The 14,053-nt window shown below is 37.5% G+C and overlaps 1 protein-coding gene across 16 annotated transcripts in view; it reads right to left on the reverse strand.

Moving 5' to 3' along the window:
• The window catches only part of DTNB (dystrobrevin beta), a 278,523-nt gene that overhangs the window by 182,903 nt on the left and 81,567 nt on the right, over positions 1-14,053 (reverse strand). For all 16 annotated transcript variants that reach the window (XM_053587758.1, XM_053587753.1, XM_053587759.1 and 13 more), the window contains one exon: positions 1,566-1,671. In XM_053587758.1, the coding sequence (XP_053443733.1) occupies positions 1,566-1,671 (106 nt within the window). The remainder of the gene's footprint in view (positions 1-1,565; positions 1,672-14,053) is intronic.

Genomic DNA, 14,053 nt, shown 5'->3' on the forward strand with positions numbered 1-14,053 from the left:
TAATTCAAGTTATGAATTTCATAGGAATTAAAGAGACAAAGTAACAAAAACAACCCTTAGAAATACCAAAATTTTATAATTTGTTTCTCATGCAAATGTTAGTATGATAGGCGGCATATTTTATTTCTAGCTATTTCAATGATTTCATAACATTTATCTGTCTCTAAGAAAAATAGCGTCACTAACCACATAAGAATGTAATCAATAAATAATACGCTATATATAAAATCACAATAAAACAGATAACAATACATCTTGACAAATGAGGCTCTTTCTTCCTGGTATTGCAGATACAAAATGATTTCATAAAAGTCAATTGGACATGAAACTGCTAAATGCTTAAGGGTATAAAAGCATGGCTCCCCCAAATGTAAATCTCTTATTTTATTTTATTTTATTTATTTATTTTTTTAAAATCTCTTATTTTAAAATCCTGTTTTTAAAATGTAGCTATTTTAGTCTAGTCAGGAGATTCTAGTCCTTCAAGAAAACTAATCCTGAATCTGAGGGATCTGTAAACTACAGCTACAGTTAGGTAACAGACTCAGAAACATTTTTTAAAAAATCATGGATAGGAGAGGAAGAAATAAAAATGGTATGGAAGTACATTCCATTCTTATAAGAGGAGAAAGAGGACTCTGCATTTTTGTGGCTTCTCAGCTATTCCTCGTTCTCTTTTGTGGAATGAGGAAAGATAGGCCAGAGCCTTGAGAAAAGGGAGGCTGCCAGGAAAACCACGGCCTTCTCTTCAAGAAATTCAAACAACCCAAACGAGGAGATAAACTGATGGCAGTAACAGAAAAAATGAAGAAGTTACTGAGAGGTAAGTACCACTTCACGTCAGAGCAAAACAGAGATTTAAGTCCAAGTACCAGAAGGGACACCAAAAGGAGGGTCAAGGTAAAATACCAAGAGGCAAAAAAAGTCAAAGATGTGTGAAATACAGTACTGAATTTTATCTTAGCGATTTTTACTTAAGTTTTTGTAAAATAATTATACTTTCAGCAGCTGATATTGCACATATCCAATTTTTTAGAGCTATGATTTTGATAAACGTTAAGGGGGAAAAAAGGAAGTCATGGCTAAATGGGCTGGGTGGAACCTGAGGCAGAACACCCACCTGCCATCTGAGGAAGGAGAAGACTACAGTGTAGACCACAAAGTATTTGACCTGATATTACTATTTCTTTTTATCCTATTAAGTTATTAAAATAATAAAATATTTATTAAATATTAATATTCATTAAAATAATTAAACTATTTTATTTATTAAATTTATTTTATTGATTTTATTTTATTATTAAAATAAAATAATTATTAAAATAATTATTTTAATAAATTAATTAAAATTTATTAAAATAATTTTTATTATTTTTATAAAATAATAATTTTATTAAAATAATTAAATATTCCTCTTTTGAAAGCTAAAACCACAAATTCAATGATTGCCAGTAAAATGTCAAGGATAATTTTCAATGACACTGTAATTTTCAAGGACATTGCAAATCATTTGTTCCTGTACTTCCTACAACATGAGGAACTGAATGATAAAAAGTTCTGCTTACCATTCTCCACATGAGCAAGCCTGTGCATGAGAGGTAGCCAGACAAGGCACTGGGGAGGAGGGTCGGCCATCATTGTATCTAAAAACATATTGAGCATTATCTTTTTCTGTGAAGAGAAGAAAAACGAAGATATTTTATATTTTTCAATTATCTCTAAACTCCAAGATTAAGTTAATCTAGCCATTTCCCATCCAAAGTCTAATGAATTACATGTGAAATTTTTTTTTTTGTAGAGACAGAGTCTCACTGTACTGCCCTTGGGTAGAGTGCCGCGGCCTCACGCAGCTCACAGCAACCTCCAACTCCTGGGCTTACGTGATTCTCTTGCCTCAGCCTCCTGAGTAGCTGGGACTACAGGCGCCCGCCACAACGCCCGGCTATTTTTTTTTTTTTTTTTTTTTTTGGTTGCAGTTTGGCCAGGGCTGGGTTTGAACCCGCCACCCTCGGCATATGGGGCCGGCGCCCTACTCACTGAGCCACAGGCGCCGCCCTACATGTGAAATTTTAAAGCAACATTAATATTTTACATTACTATATATACTACTATACCCTGTCCTATGTAATACTACTAATTTATATTCAAATACATTCCCACATTATTTTGTTTTAGTCTTAAAACAACTGTATAAGGTAAACATGTTAGACATTACTAATCTTCATTTCACAGATGAGAAAGTAAGGCAGCAAAGCATTTAAATTGTAAAGGTTTTATAATGGCCCTACTTGAACGAGACACAGAGCAGGGACTGTCCTTCAAATTACTATTTCTGCTGTCCAGGAGGAGAGACAGACGTCCCACGCCTGATTATCAAGCAACATCAATGAAAGCAGGAACTATGGCTGCATGGCTGACTGCTGTATTTCCACACTCCACACACAACAGGCACCTGATAACTCATTGTTGAATATATAAATAATAAAATAAGGAGTGAGGTACTCTTAGACATCATTTAACAACTTTCTCATTTATGGAAGCAAGAACAGAGACTTGGGGTAATTGAGTAATTTGACGAAGTCACAGAGATAATTACGATGAGATTAGAACCTGAATGCCCAAATGCCCATCGGAGTACTCCCTCCACCATACCATCTCCCTAGACAGACTGGCTGTTTTTTATTCTTTTTTATTTCTTTTTAACAAATATATAAACTCCCACTGGATGCGAAATAATGAGATTCCATGTAGACAGAGAAAATGAGAGAACAGTCTAGAAAGAGTAGATAGAAAAAGAGTTAAGATGAACAAACCCTGCACGATATTTCAAATTAACAAATTTTCTATTTTCTCCAACCCACACACAACATCATAGATTTATAGCTCCAAAGGGAAAAGAAAAAGAAGCTAAAAATGCAGTGTCACCTAACTCCACAGGAGAGTTCTGTGACTACAACCTGGACACAAAGGGCCCCACTGCAAACTTTATTCCAAAAGAAGAAAAAAGGGCAAACACACGGCAGACGCAGGGCCATGAGGGACCCTTCTCTATGGCTGGGTCCCACCATTCAAAGGCAGGGTGGGAGCTGAGGATTGGGGAGGGGGTGAAGCCAAAAGGACCCCCAGAATGTCATCTCACTCTATCCCAAGTAACTGTTCTCAAGCCCCACCACTTTTCTTAAAGTAAAAAACAGGCTGCAAAAAGTATAGGTGTTTCCCCACAAAACTTTAAAATATTTTATTTTAGGAAAGAAAAAAAGTAGAAAAGATAAAATTGATTACAGCTGACCTAAAGATACTGCCAGCTGATTACAAAGTAACTTTGAGTTTTACCACTAATACATTTAACATAAACTAGAAGCATGGAGTGACGGCATTCTGATGCCTGGTCAGGAGAGACACCTCTGGGCCTGCCACCTCACCTACCATGACGCCTCCCAAAAAGTCTCATCACACGAGACTCAAGACTACACGGACTTGCTCCTGCATATTCTTTTGGAAACGTGATTCCAGTGTAGGTAAATCAGAAGTCATTCTGATTGAGAACAATCAATAGGAAACTGGTAAGTAGGGAATGGAAAAGGGAATATAGCAGGAGGGGAGCAGGAAGGATGCTTTGCAATAAGAATCTGGAAGAGAGGAAGAAAGCTGAGGGAGAGTCCTGAGACAGACAGGAGAGGGCTGGCTGAGGATGACAGAGGATGACACTACCATCGCTGTGCCTGACAGTCAAGTGTGAAAAATGCCCATTCAAATAGGCTAAAGAAAAGTTATCCAAAGTATCCAAAGTGTTTTCCATCTCAGGCACTCAGATTAGGACTGTTTCTGAGACCTCAAAGTAATCAGGGAGGCATAAATTAATAACATTAAAAACCAGAAAGCTGCCTAACGTGTGAGTAGAGGACCAGACATGGAAAGTGCCTCATATTCAATAAAATCAGAAGTGTCTATTCAAAGTTATTGAAATAGAAGATGCTAGGAAGCTTTTTAGCAAATAAGAAGTGACAAACAAAAATTAAATATCATACCCTTTATTAGAAGTGTAATATTTAAATTAATGTCGCTGTATCTTCTTATATTTGTTAAAAATGACATTTTTGCAATCCATTTATAATCCTAATATTACTTACACTAAAAAGTTATTTATCTATCATGGAGAGTTTTTCTTTTAAATCACCAAGATGAAGAGGTACAATTTTATTTTGATATCTCAGAAGTCCCTCGTGGATACACTCAAGATCAACCAAGGCTGGGCCGCGTGCAGTGGCTCCTGCCGGTAATACTAGCACTCTGGGAGGCCAAGGCAGGTGGACTGCTTGAGCTCAGGAACTCAAGACCAGTCTGAGCAAGAGCTGAGACCCCCATCTCTAAATAAATAGCCCAGCCAGCCATTGTGGCAGGCACTTGTAGTCCCAGCTACTTGGGAACCTGAGGCAAGAGAATCACTTGCGGCTTGGCATTTTGGCTCAGCGGTTAGGACGCTGGCCACATACACCAGGGATGGCGGGTTCAAAACTGGCCCAGGCCTGCCAAACAACAACAACAACAAAAAATGACCAGGCATTGCGGCAGGTCCCTGTAGTCCCAGCTACTTGGGAGGCTGAGGCAAGAGAACTACTTAAGCCCAAGAGTTTGAGGTTGCTGTGAGCTACAACATGATAGCACTCTATCGGGGGTGACAGAATGAGACTCTGTCTCAAAAAACAAACAAAAAAAAAAATCAACAAAGGCTGTTCTGCATTCATATGACTAATATAATTTGAAGTCTCCAAAAGCATGAGGAATTAAACTAGAAGAACTACATCCTAGCACCCTGTCTTCTCCACCAACCATGGGACTTGAGGAAAATCACTTAACATTTTTGGGTTTCAATTTTCTCATCTCTCAAAGTGTGATTAGGGCAACCTTGGAAGGTCTTTAAGCCTTTTCAGAACATTCATGAGGCTAAAACTATTTTCATGATAATATCAAGACCTGGTCTTTTTCAACCTCATTGTCTCAGGAGTCCAGCAGAGTTTTCAAGAGGCAATGTGATGTACCCGCAATGACCTGAAAAGGCTATTAGAAGACTCCTCCCTTAACAACTAACTTAGCTATTGGAGGCCAAATTTTCTTCCCACAGTGTAAGCAAAATCATCTATCAGAACAGACTGAATGGATAGCAGATATGGGGATCCACGTGTCTTCTACTGAGCCAATATTTGCAGAAATATAAAACAATCCTACTCTTCTCATTACATTTTTGTTTTGGGATATATGGTTACTCTTCATAAAAATGTTATGTTAACATGTAATAGGTTTATCATTGCTATTTGTAAGTGACTTCGTATTTTTTAATTTCTTAATCTTAATTTCTAACATGGAAAAACTGACAGACATAAGTTCTTTGTAACTTTTAATAATTTTTAGAGTGTAGGCTCGGTGCCAGTAGCTCAAGTGGCTAAGGGGCCAGCCACATACACCAGAGGTGGCGGGTTCGAATCCAGCTCAGGCCTGCCAAACAACAATGACAACTATAACCAAAAAATAGCTGGGTGTTGTGGCGGGCGCCTGCAGTCCCAGCTACTTGGAAGGCTGAGGCAGGAGAATCTCTTAAGCCCAGGAGTTGGAGGTTGCTGTGAGCTGTGACACCATGGCACCCTACCCAGGGCAACAGCTTGAGGCTCTGTCTCAAAAAAAAAAAAAATAATAATAATAATAATAATTTTTAGAATGTAAATAGGTCCCAGGACCAAAAATTTTGAGAGCTGTTGGGGTAAACACCCCAATTCTAAAATTTCATCATTCAATAAATGTGTGAAAGGTAGTTTGGCTCTTTTTTCCCCCTCTTGTTTTGTTTTTGCTCTTGAGTTGAACACTTTCTTTGCATTTCTCCTTATTTTTTATAACACAGTATTAATAAGAACTGTGTTATAAAGGGCAGCGCCTGTAGCTCAGCAGCTAGGGCACCAGCCACATACACTGAGGCTGGCTTCGAACCTGGCCCCAGCCGGCTAAAACAACAATGGCAACTACAACCAAAAAATAGCTGGGCATTGTGGCGGGTGTCTGTAGTCCCAGCTACTTGGGAGGCTGAGGCAAGAGAATCGCTTAAGCCCAAGAGTTGGAGGTTGCTGTGAGCTTTGATGCCACGGCATTCTACCCAGGGCAACAGCTTGAGACTCTATCTTAAAAAAAAATTAAATTAAAATAAAAACCATAAAAAAATGTAAATAATGCCATTCCCACCCACAATTCTCATTTTTCTCTATTTCCCTCCAGATGTGTATCTATCTCTACATACTTATGAACACAGAGTAGATACACCATGATTTATTTACGCCTTCCTCTATAAAACACTGATTGTTTCTACAGTTGTATGCAGTCTCATTTTTTCCTAGAAACAAGTTCTGTGCCATTCTGCCTCCCTTCCTCCACCTTGACTACCTCTTCTCTTTATTTTTTATTTATTTATTTTCTTTGAGACAGAGTCTCACTATGTCACCCTTAGTAGAGTGCTATGGCGTCACAGCTCACAGCAACCTCAAACTCTTGGGCTCAGATGATCCTCTTGCCTCAGCCTCCCAAGTAACTGGGACTACAAGTGCCCACCACAATGCTGGCCTACTTTTTTGTTGTTTTGCAGTTGTCACTGTTGTTTTAGCTGGCCTGGGCCGGGTTCAAACCCACCACCTTCGGTGTATGTGGCTGGCACTGTAACCACCATGCTATGGGCGCCAAGCTCTCTTCTCTTTTTTAAAAGGGAAGAGGAGCCATCACTAAAAATGAGAAATCTAGTGTCACTAAAATAACATGATAAAATGAGTAAAATAATTTAGCAATAGATTATTATTACAATTTCCAACTTCATCATTTCTGATAAAAAACTCCAATTTCCCATGTGCAACATATGAATATTTCTTACCTACAACCCTATCACTTAAATAATGTAAGACATTTAATTAACAGTCTTAAAAATGACATTTTTAAAAAGCTTTCAGATTAAAACATTTTAATGCAAACTTTTGTGTACAGTTACAGAACTAGTTTATGTGACAAGAGCAATTACACAGAAACCAGAGTTACAGGACCAGTGCTGGGGCAAATCTTCCAATTATTACTAGACACTGAATTTATCCATATCACAGGTTTATTTTGGACTTTGAAAAACAACAGTAATTTATAATGACACAATATCATGCTGCTGCGCTTTTTATTAGAGATACTTTTACTTATAAGGGGTAAAAGAAAATTGGAAAACTCTTCAGAAATTCTAAAACACTGTATTTCCCTCACTGAAAACATTGTTTCATTTGAGAAAATCATGGAATGGTATCAATGAAAACAAGGAGGTTCCAAGTACATCCATGAGCTTTAAATTTTCAATTAGAATTCAAGCCAAAAATACTAATTTTTCATATCATACTTAATTTAAAAATCATTATTCACTTATTCCAACAAGTATTTAGTAAGCATTGATTATTTGCCAGACATTCTGTGGGTCACAGGGATGTGAAATGGTTGGAGAACAAGGTCCCAACACCCAGGGCACAACTGAGCTGTAAGCAACATGCCCCTGGGAGGACAGCTGAGGAAACAATTAATCCTACAGTGAAAGATGAAGAACATCAAAGAAGAGGGGAGGTGAAATATGAGGCCTTTGTTGGAGGACATAGAGAGGGGCAGAGGTTACTTCATTCCACTGAGGGATAACAGCACAAAGACAGACACAAAGTGCAACTACTTTTAACACTAAAAATGCATGTTATTTAAAACAAGAAAAATGCAAATCAAAACTATAATGAGATAACGTTTCTCACCTATCAGATTGGCAAAAATTCAAAAGTGTAAGAACACATGCTATTGGCAAGGCTGTGGGAGACAGATGCTCCTACACAGTGCTGTGGCTATGTCTCAGAGAGCGCTGGCATGCTGCAGGGTGACAGCAGGTCAGGAAAGACCCGGGAAGGTGAAAGAGCACAGGGGACAAAGGTGAACTGACAGGCCAGGGCTGGACTCATACAGCCACGATGTCATGACCTTACCCAGGAGGCAAGAAATAAGTAAAGTTTGTTAAGAAAAATAGGAGCCGGGGCACAGTGGCTCATGCCTGTAATTTTAGCACTCTGGGAGGCTGAAGTGGGAGAACTGTTTGAGCTCAAGAGTTTAAGACCAATTTGAGAAAAAGCAAAACCCTGTCTCTACCAAAAATTTAAAAATTAGAGGGACATTGTGGCAGGTGCCTGTAGTCCCAGCTACTTTGGAGGCTGAGGCAGGAGGATAGCTTGAGCTCAGGAATGTGAGGATGCAGTGAGTGGTACTGTGATAACTTCACTGCTGCCTATCCTGAACAACAGAGCAAGACCCTGTCCGCAGGGGAGGGAAGGGGAGAAAAAGAGACAGAGAGAGACAGAAAGAAAAATACAGATGTCAGCAGAGTTATATTTTAAAATCACAATTCAAACTTAATTTTGCTTACAATTAAAAGGAGTAATAAAAGTCAAGTCTGAGCAGACATAGTCTTGTCTTTGAGCTGCCACTGAGTCACTAAATAAAGCGACTAGGAGACCAGTGTCCTACATTTGTCAGGTGATCAATTTTTCTGCTCTACCTAAAGACTAGCAAACTACAGACAGTAGGGCAGAGGGCACACTGGAGGTCCAGAATGGGAATGAACGCTGCACTGCGCCACCAGCCAACACAGAGGAGAAGCCGGGCCAACACCCCACAGGCCGCAGGCAAGAAACATGACTGAACACATCAGAACCCGCTTTCAGCACATGAGTCATAACTGAGAGGGAGTCTGCTAACTAACAAAAGCTTTCTCTAAAAAGAAAACCACCTTGGAGCCACTGCCATTTCTATCTAAGGATTCATTGAGTAAGACCCTCTCCTCCATAGGCCCAAGAGAACAAAACCTCACTTCTAGGTGTCTATAATTTTGTTCAATCTAATTAATACCAGTGAGACAGGTCTCATTAGCACAGAGCCGATCACAATAAAACCCAGGCTACACACTGTATTTCATCCGATCTAAGATGCACTTGTAAATTACTTGTAAGATGCACCATTATTTTTTTGTACCACTGAGAAAGAAAAATACTCAGCCAATTAAACTAACTCAATGGCTTAATTAACCATAATCTTTCCTGACATGTGAATTGGTCACACCAGCCTCTTGAACTGAAATTTCTTTCATCTATTCGGAAGAACTTGGCAGTTTTGTCCAACTCTGAATGTAATGCTTTGGTCTGACACGAAATTATTTTGGTCACATCTCAGTAGTAAAAAATAATAAAGCTTCATCTATTTGTGGATATCTTCCTTTCTAAAAAAGGTTCTATAAAGCAACTGGTTGTTGCTTTACAAAAAAAAAATACAGAATTCTTGTAATGATAAATACTTGTTTTACTAATATAAAAGTTTTTCCCATGCCAGAGGTGGCGGGTTCAAACCCAGCCCTGGCCAAAAACCAAAAAAAAAAAAAAAGTTTTTCCCCTCTGTTGTGTACCTGTATCCTTCTGTGTTTATAACAATTTGTTTAATGCTGAATCACAATATACTCTTCCTGAGAACATGTTAAATGACAACACACATAGTACCTAAAGTGGACACAGTTCAGTGGAAATAACAATATAACAGCTATGATCAAGTTCACACATGTGCAGAAAACAACCCTTCATGTCCCCTGCCTAACCCAACTGTAATTACAAGATGTCATAGGCTGTATAATGTTTCTTTACATCAGAGAGGTTAAGCTAGAAAATTTTGCCTTCAAATGAATGAAACATGGCACTAATCCACACCAGATTACATGGTAATAAAGAATTGCTAATAGAGACTAAAATCTCCTTAGATAGAATACCTATGAAATAACACAGGGAATAATACAGGGAATTCTTGCCAAACTTTATTCAATGTCCACAAAAACAAGGTCAGAATATCAAGAAAATGTCTCACTTCAAAGTGGAAGAAAAGCCATTTTGGCATATAGCTAGAGAGGATATTTTGTCAAAGTATAATCAGAGGATACCACCAGACATGAAGTATTGTTGCTATTCAGCAAATCAGCCAGCAACAACATAATCCCATTTTCTACATATTTCCCACGTCCTCTGTGAATCAAGACAAGGGTGGCACAAGGTCCAGTGACACGTCATCAACAGTATCTCCTGCCTATGTGAACCAAAGAAATGCACCTACTTTCCTATCTCACTCTCTTCTCCTCCCTCCTGCTCACTCTGTGTTTATTCAGGGATCCCCTTCATAAAGACAGGCATCAAATTAAAACTTTCCTGCAGGGTGGGTCAAATCCTTCAAACTAAATCAATAAGAAGACCTCAGAAATAAATAACAAAACACATAGCAACTGTCCCTCTAAGGAGAAATATAGTACTTCCCAAAAGTCGGAAAATGTATTTGCTGCTTCTTTTCAATAAGAGGGACGCTGTGGCAGAGGCCTGTAGTCCCAGCTACTTAGTTTATAAACATTGAAGAATCTTAATAAATCTGGCTTGCTCATCAAGGTGCTATGATAACATCAAACCATGTTCAGATAATAATCACAATCACAAATTTACAATTCTATTTTCTATTATTAAAAATTCTTAAAATATACCAGAGAGAATAGTATAATATGCCTATCCAGACTTACACATTAGTCTCAATATGTGACTTTGCTTCATCTACACTTTCACTCTGTCTCCAATCTCCATTATCTCAAAAAAATTCTGGACATATTGTTTCTCAAATTAAATTTATTCCACTATTTTGTTACGACAGACACCCAGAATGCTTCCTGTTTGGGGCTGCTGTGAATAAAGCTGGTAAGAGTATTCTTGTAAAAATCTTTCACTTTATTTGGGAAAAACCTAGGAGTAGAATTGGTAGGTCACGGGTAGGTGTCTGTTTAGGTTTATAAGAATCCACAAGGCTTCTTTCAAGGTGGCTTGGTTTGAGAGTTCTAGATGTTCCAAATCTTCACCAATATTTGGTATCAGTAATTGAACATTAGCTATTCTAATAGATGGGTTCTACTGAATTAATTTATAAATGCTTTTATTTTGTGTGTGTATTTAAAAAACTACTACACTACATAATTCCAGACCTTATTTTGGGTTAGTTTTTCAGGCACGGGATGTTTTAAAAAAGAATTAAAACTATATTAAAATACATCAATATGTAATTCTCTCTGTATCATTTACAAAAAGTACTTCTGCTATAATGCAACACACACACTACTAAGAAGCTATACAAAGCACAAAACTGTGGCCTTACAAAATCAGACATATGAGAAAAACAGGGTTAAGACAACCACTAAAAACTTATGCAGCTCTGTAAATAGAGGACAAACAAAACAATAACAACATGCCCACCAAGAGCCACTGTCAGGTGACACATTTCAGCCTTAAATCCTCAGCCACTTTTTCCTTCTTCCTAAGAGCATACAACTTTCAAGATAGATCGTTTTATCAAAACTGAAGATCGGACCCAGGAGAAAGCGAAGAGGAGAAGAAACACTTGCGCAGCTTTGCTGTTCACTCCCCCAGTTTCGCCATCACAGCAGCTCGTGGACCCTCTAACCAGCTGCTTTCACTAAAGAAAGGGACTGTAGGATTTTCAGCTTCTTTCTTAATATACTCAGACTTTCTCAGTAATCATGTGCGCCCAGAACGTCAGGTGCTGGGGAAGACTGCACGTCAACCAGCGACACAATCTCTAATCTAAGTTGCCACCCTTCTTTCTCCTTGATGACACATGAGCCAATTCACATAAAGGGAACACATCCTGTAGAAAAACACTGGATGGGGAAAGCCCACTTTCAAAAAAAAAACCCAAAACACACTGAATTTAAATCTTGCTGCAAGAAACTTTGTCTAAACTGTCTCTTCTCTTGGCAGTAGTTTCTATCAACAGTTTCTATTTCTTCTGAGGCTTCTCCCCACCCCACGGACTCAAGTTTTCTCCAGACTGAGACAGACTTCCCTGACTTTCTAAATTTGACATATATCAAAATGCAGATTTTTTTTTTTTGACAGGATATACATTTATTAATAGTATAGTGAAAAAGCATCTACCCAAAGTGAATGTTACAAAATACAAAGGATACCTCCACAGTCCAGCTAGCTTATTACTGCAGCATTACCTCAACCTGCACAGGGTTCTCATTCTTTTGGACCATTTCTCCCTCTGTCTCTAACCAAAATTTTAACTTAAAAATTAAGACAAACAGGAATATTTAATGCCTAATCCTTTAGCAATAGTTACTATGGAAAACATATTAAACAAATATGTGCTCTCAAGACCTATGGCTAAAACTAAATTATCTGCTAAAATAGAAAAATAGTAAGACTAGATAACGGCAGCTATAACACAAATAAGCAATCTTAATAATTTTCATAGGTATTATTCATAACTAAGATATAAATACAATTCTTCCACTGTATCTATCTGTACCACGCATGCAGAGAGACAGAGAGGGAGAGAGGTGCGTGTGAGCACACACGCGTGCACGCTCCACCGCACTACGTAAGGCTTGGGCTGAGTACACCAAAATGAAGTTTTTCCCCCTTCCTGCTTAAAGCCTAGAAAATATAGAATTTGAATATTCATACAATATACTTTATTGCTCCAACTTCCCTGAAGTTAGGCCAACTGGATAAGAAACCCTGATTCTTAATTGGTAGTTTTCTGAATAGGTTTTATTATATAGTTGGAGACATATGTCTTACATAATTTACATTAAGTAGTAACTCAATGAATGTCCTCCTAGGAAAATCCTCATTTAATACTCCTTGATTTGACATTATAGCTTTACTTTAAGGTATCAAGCAAATAAGAATTTAAAAGAATATCTACCAAGTTCCTTTTCTTCTTTTCTTTTTTGGAGTATTTCAGTCAAGTGTTAACGAATTTAAAACTACTTAGTACTAAGTCTTTATATTTTCTTCAAGGAAGACTCTATAAGGTTGACTTATTCATTGTTAACTGGCCCTTTGAAGCCTTACTAATATGCAAAGTTTGGGATAAAAAGATAAGTCATCGTTTAAAAGTTGATTTACTTATGATGAAAAACTCACATAAATTTTTTTAGTCAATACTTCATTCATGAACCTGCTTTGCCCTCACTAAACTCAAAAGCAAACTGCTGTGCTTTGGTCTTAAATTACAAAGCTCAAAAGGCAAGTTTGTCAGAAGGTATATAGAGATTGAACTGTTCTGTTACATAAACTTTTAGCTGTATTTATCCCTACTTGAGTTTAGTTTTTCGTTGAAAATTAGTCACATATTACTGTCTGTGCAGAAACACTCCCTAATTATATATTCTTTTTAATCTTTAGACTGAGGCAATGTACAGAGGATTTGCAATTCCTGAAAATATTTTTCTAACAGATAATGATGTAAGTTCTAGGTATGAAGGACATATATTCTAAACTTATTATCCAATCTGAATGGCTTAATATATATTCTATAATAAATTCACAGGTATCTTGGATATGCTTATAACCTGCCCTATTCAAAGTAACAGAATTTGCAGGTTTCTAAAAGAACTTTAGACTCCATAGCAGCAACAATGGCATTATTTGGAAGGCTTATCTAATGGGTGGGCTTTATAATAAATAATATTGTTCTCCAACTCTTAATCACTGCTCTTCTCTGAATAGCCTAAAATTATATAGAACACTGACTTGCTGTATAGAACTCAACATAATTTCCAAAAAAGTTAATTTATAGATAAGTCCAAACTTTATTTAAAACTACATTTTAAATATAACTGTACCAAACATCACAATGGGGAAAAAAATCAAGACCAAAAAAGAAAAAAAAATTACACAGTGTATCAAGGCTTCAATCTGTCCAGAATTCAGTTTCTGATGTTTTAAACTACTATGGGCAAAATTTAGCACACTTATCAAAAATGCAGTGTCAAATTAATTTACATTTTTATACAGATCAAAACAGATGTTTATTCAGTATCATTTTTAAATACGCACTGACGATGGAAAGAGAGAGTTAGATGAGCCTCTGAAGACACCTCATACAGTTTGGGCTCCCACTGTTTCAGGTTCTTTTA

The sequence above is a fragment of the Nycticebus coucang genome, chromosome 4, assembly GCF_027406575.1.
Source record: "Nycticebus coucang isolate mNycCou1 chromosome 4, mNycCou1.pri, whole genome shotgun sequence".
Lineage (NCBI taxonomy): Eukaryota > Metazoa > Chordata > Mammalia > Primates > Lorisidae > Nycticebus > Nycticebus coucang.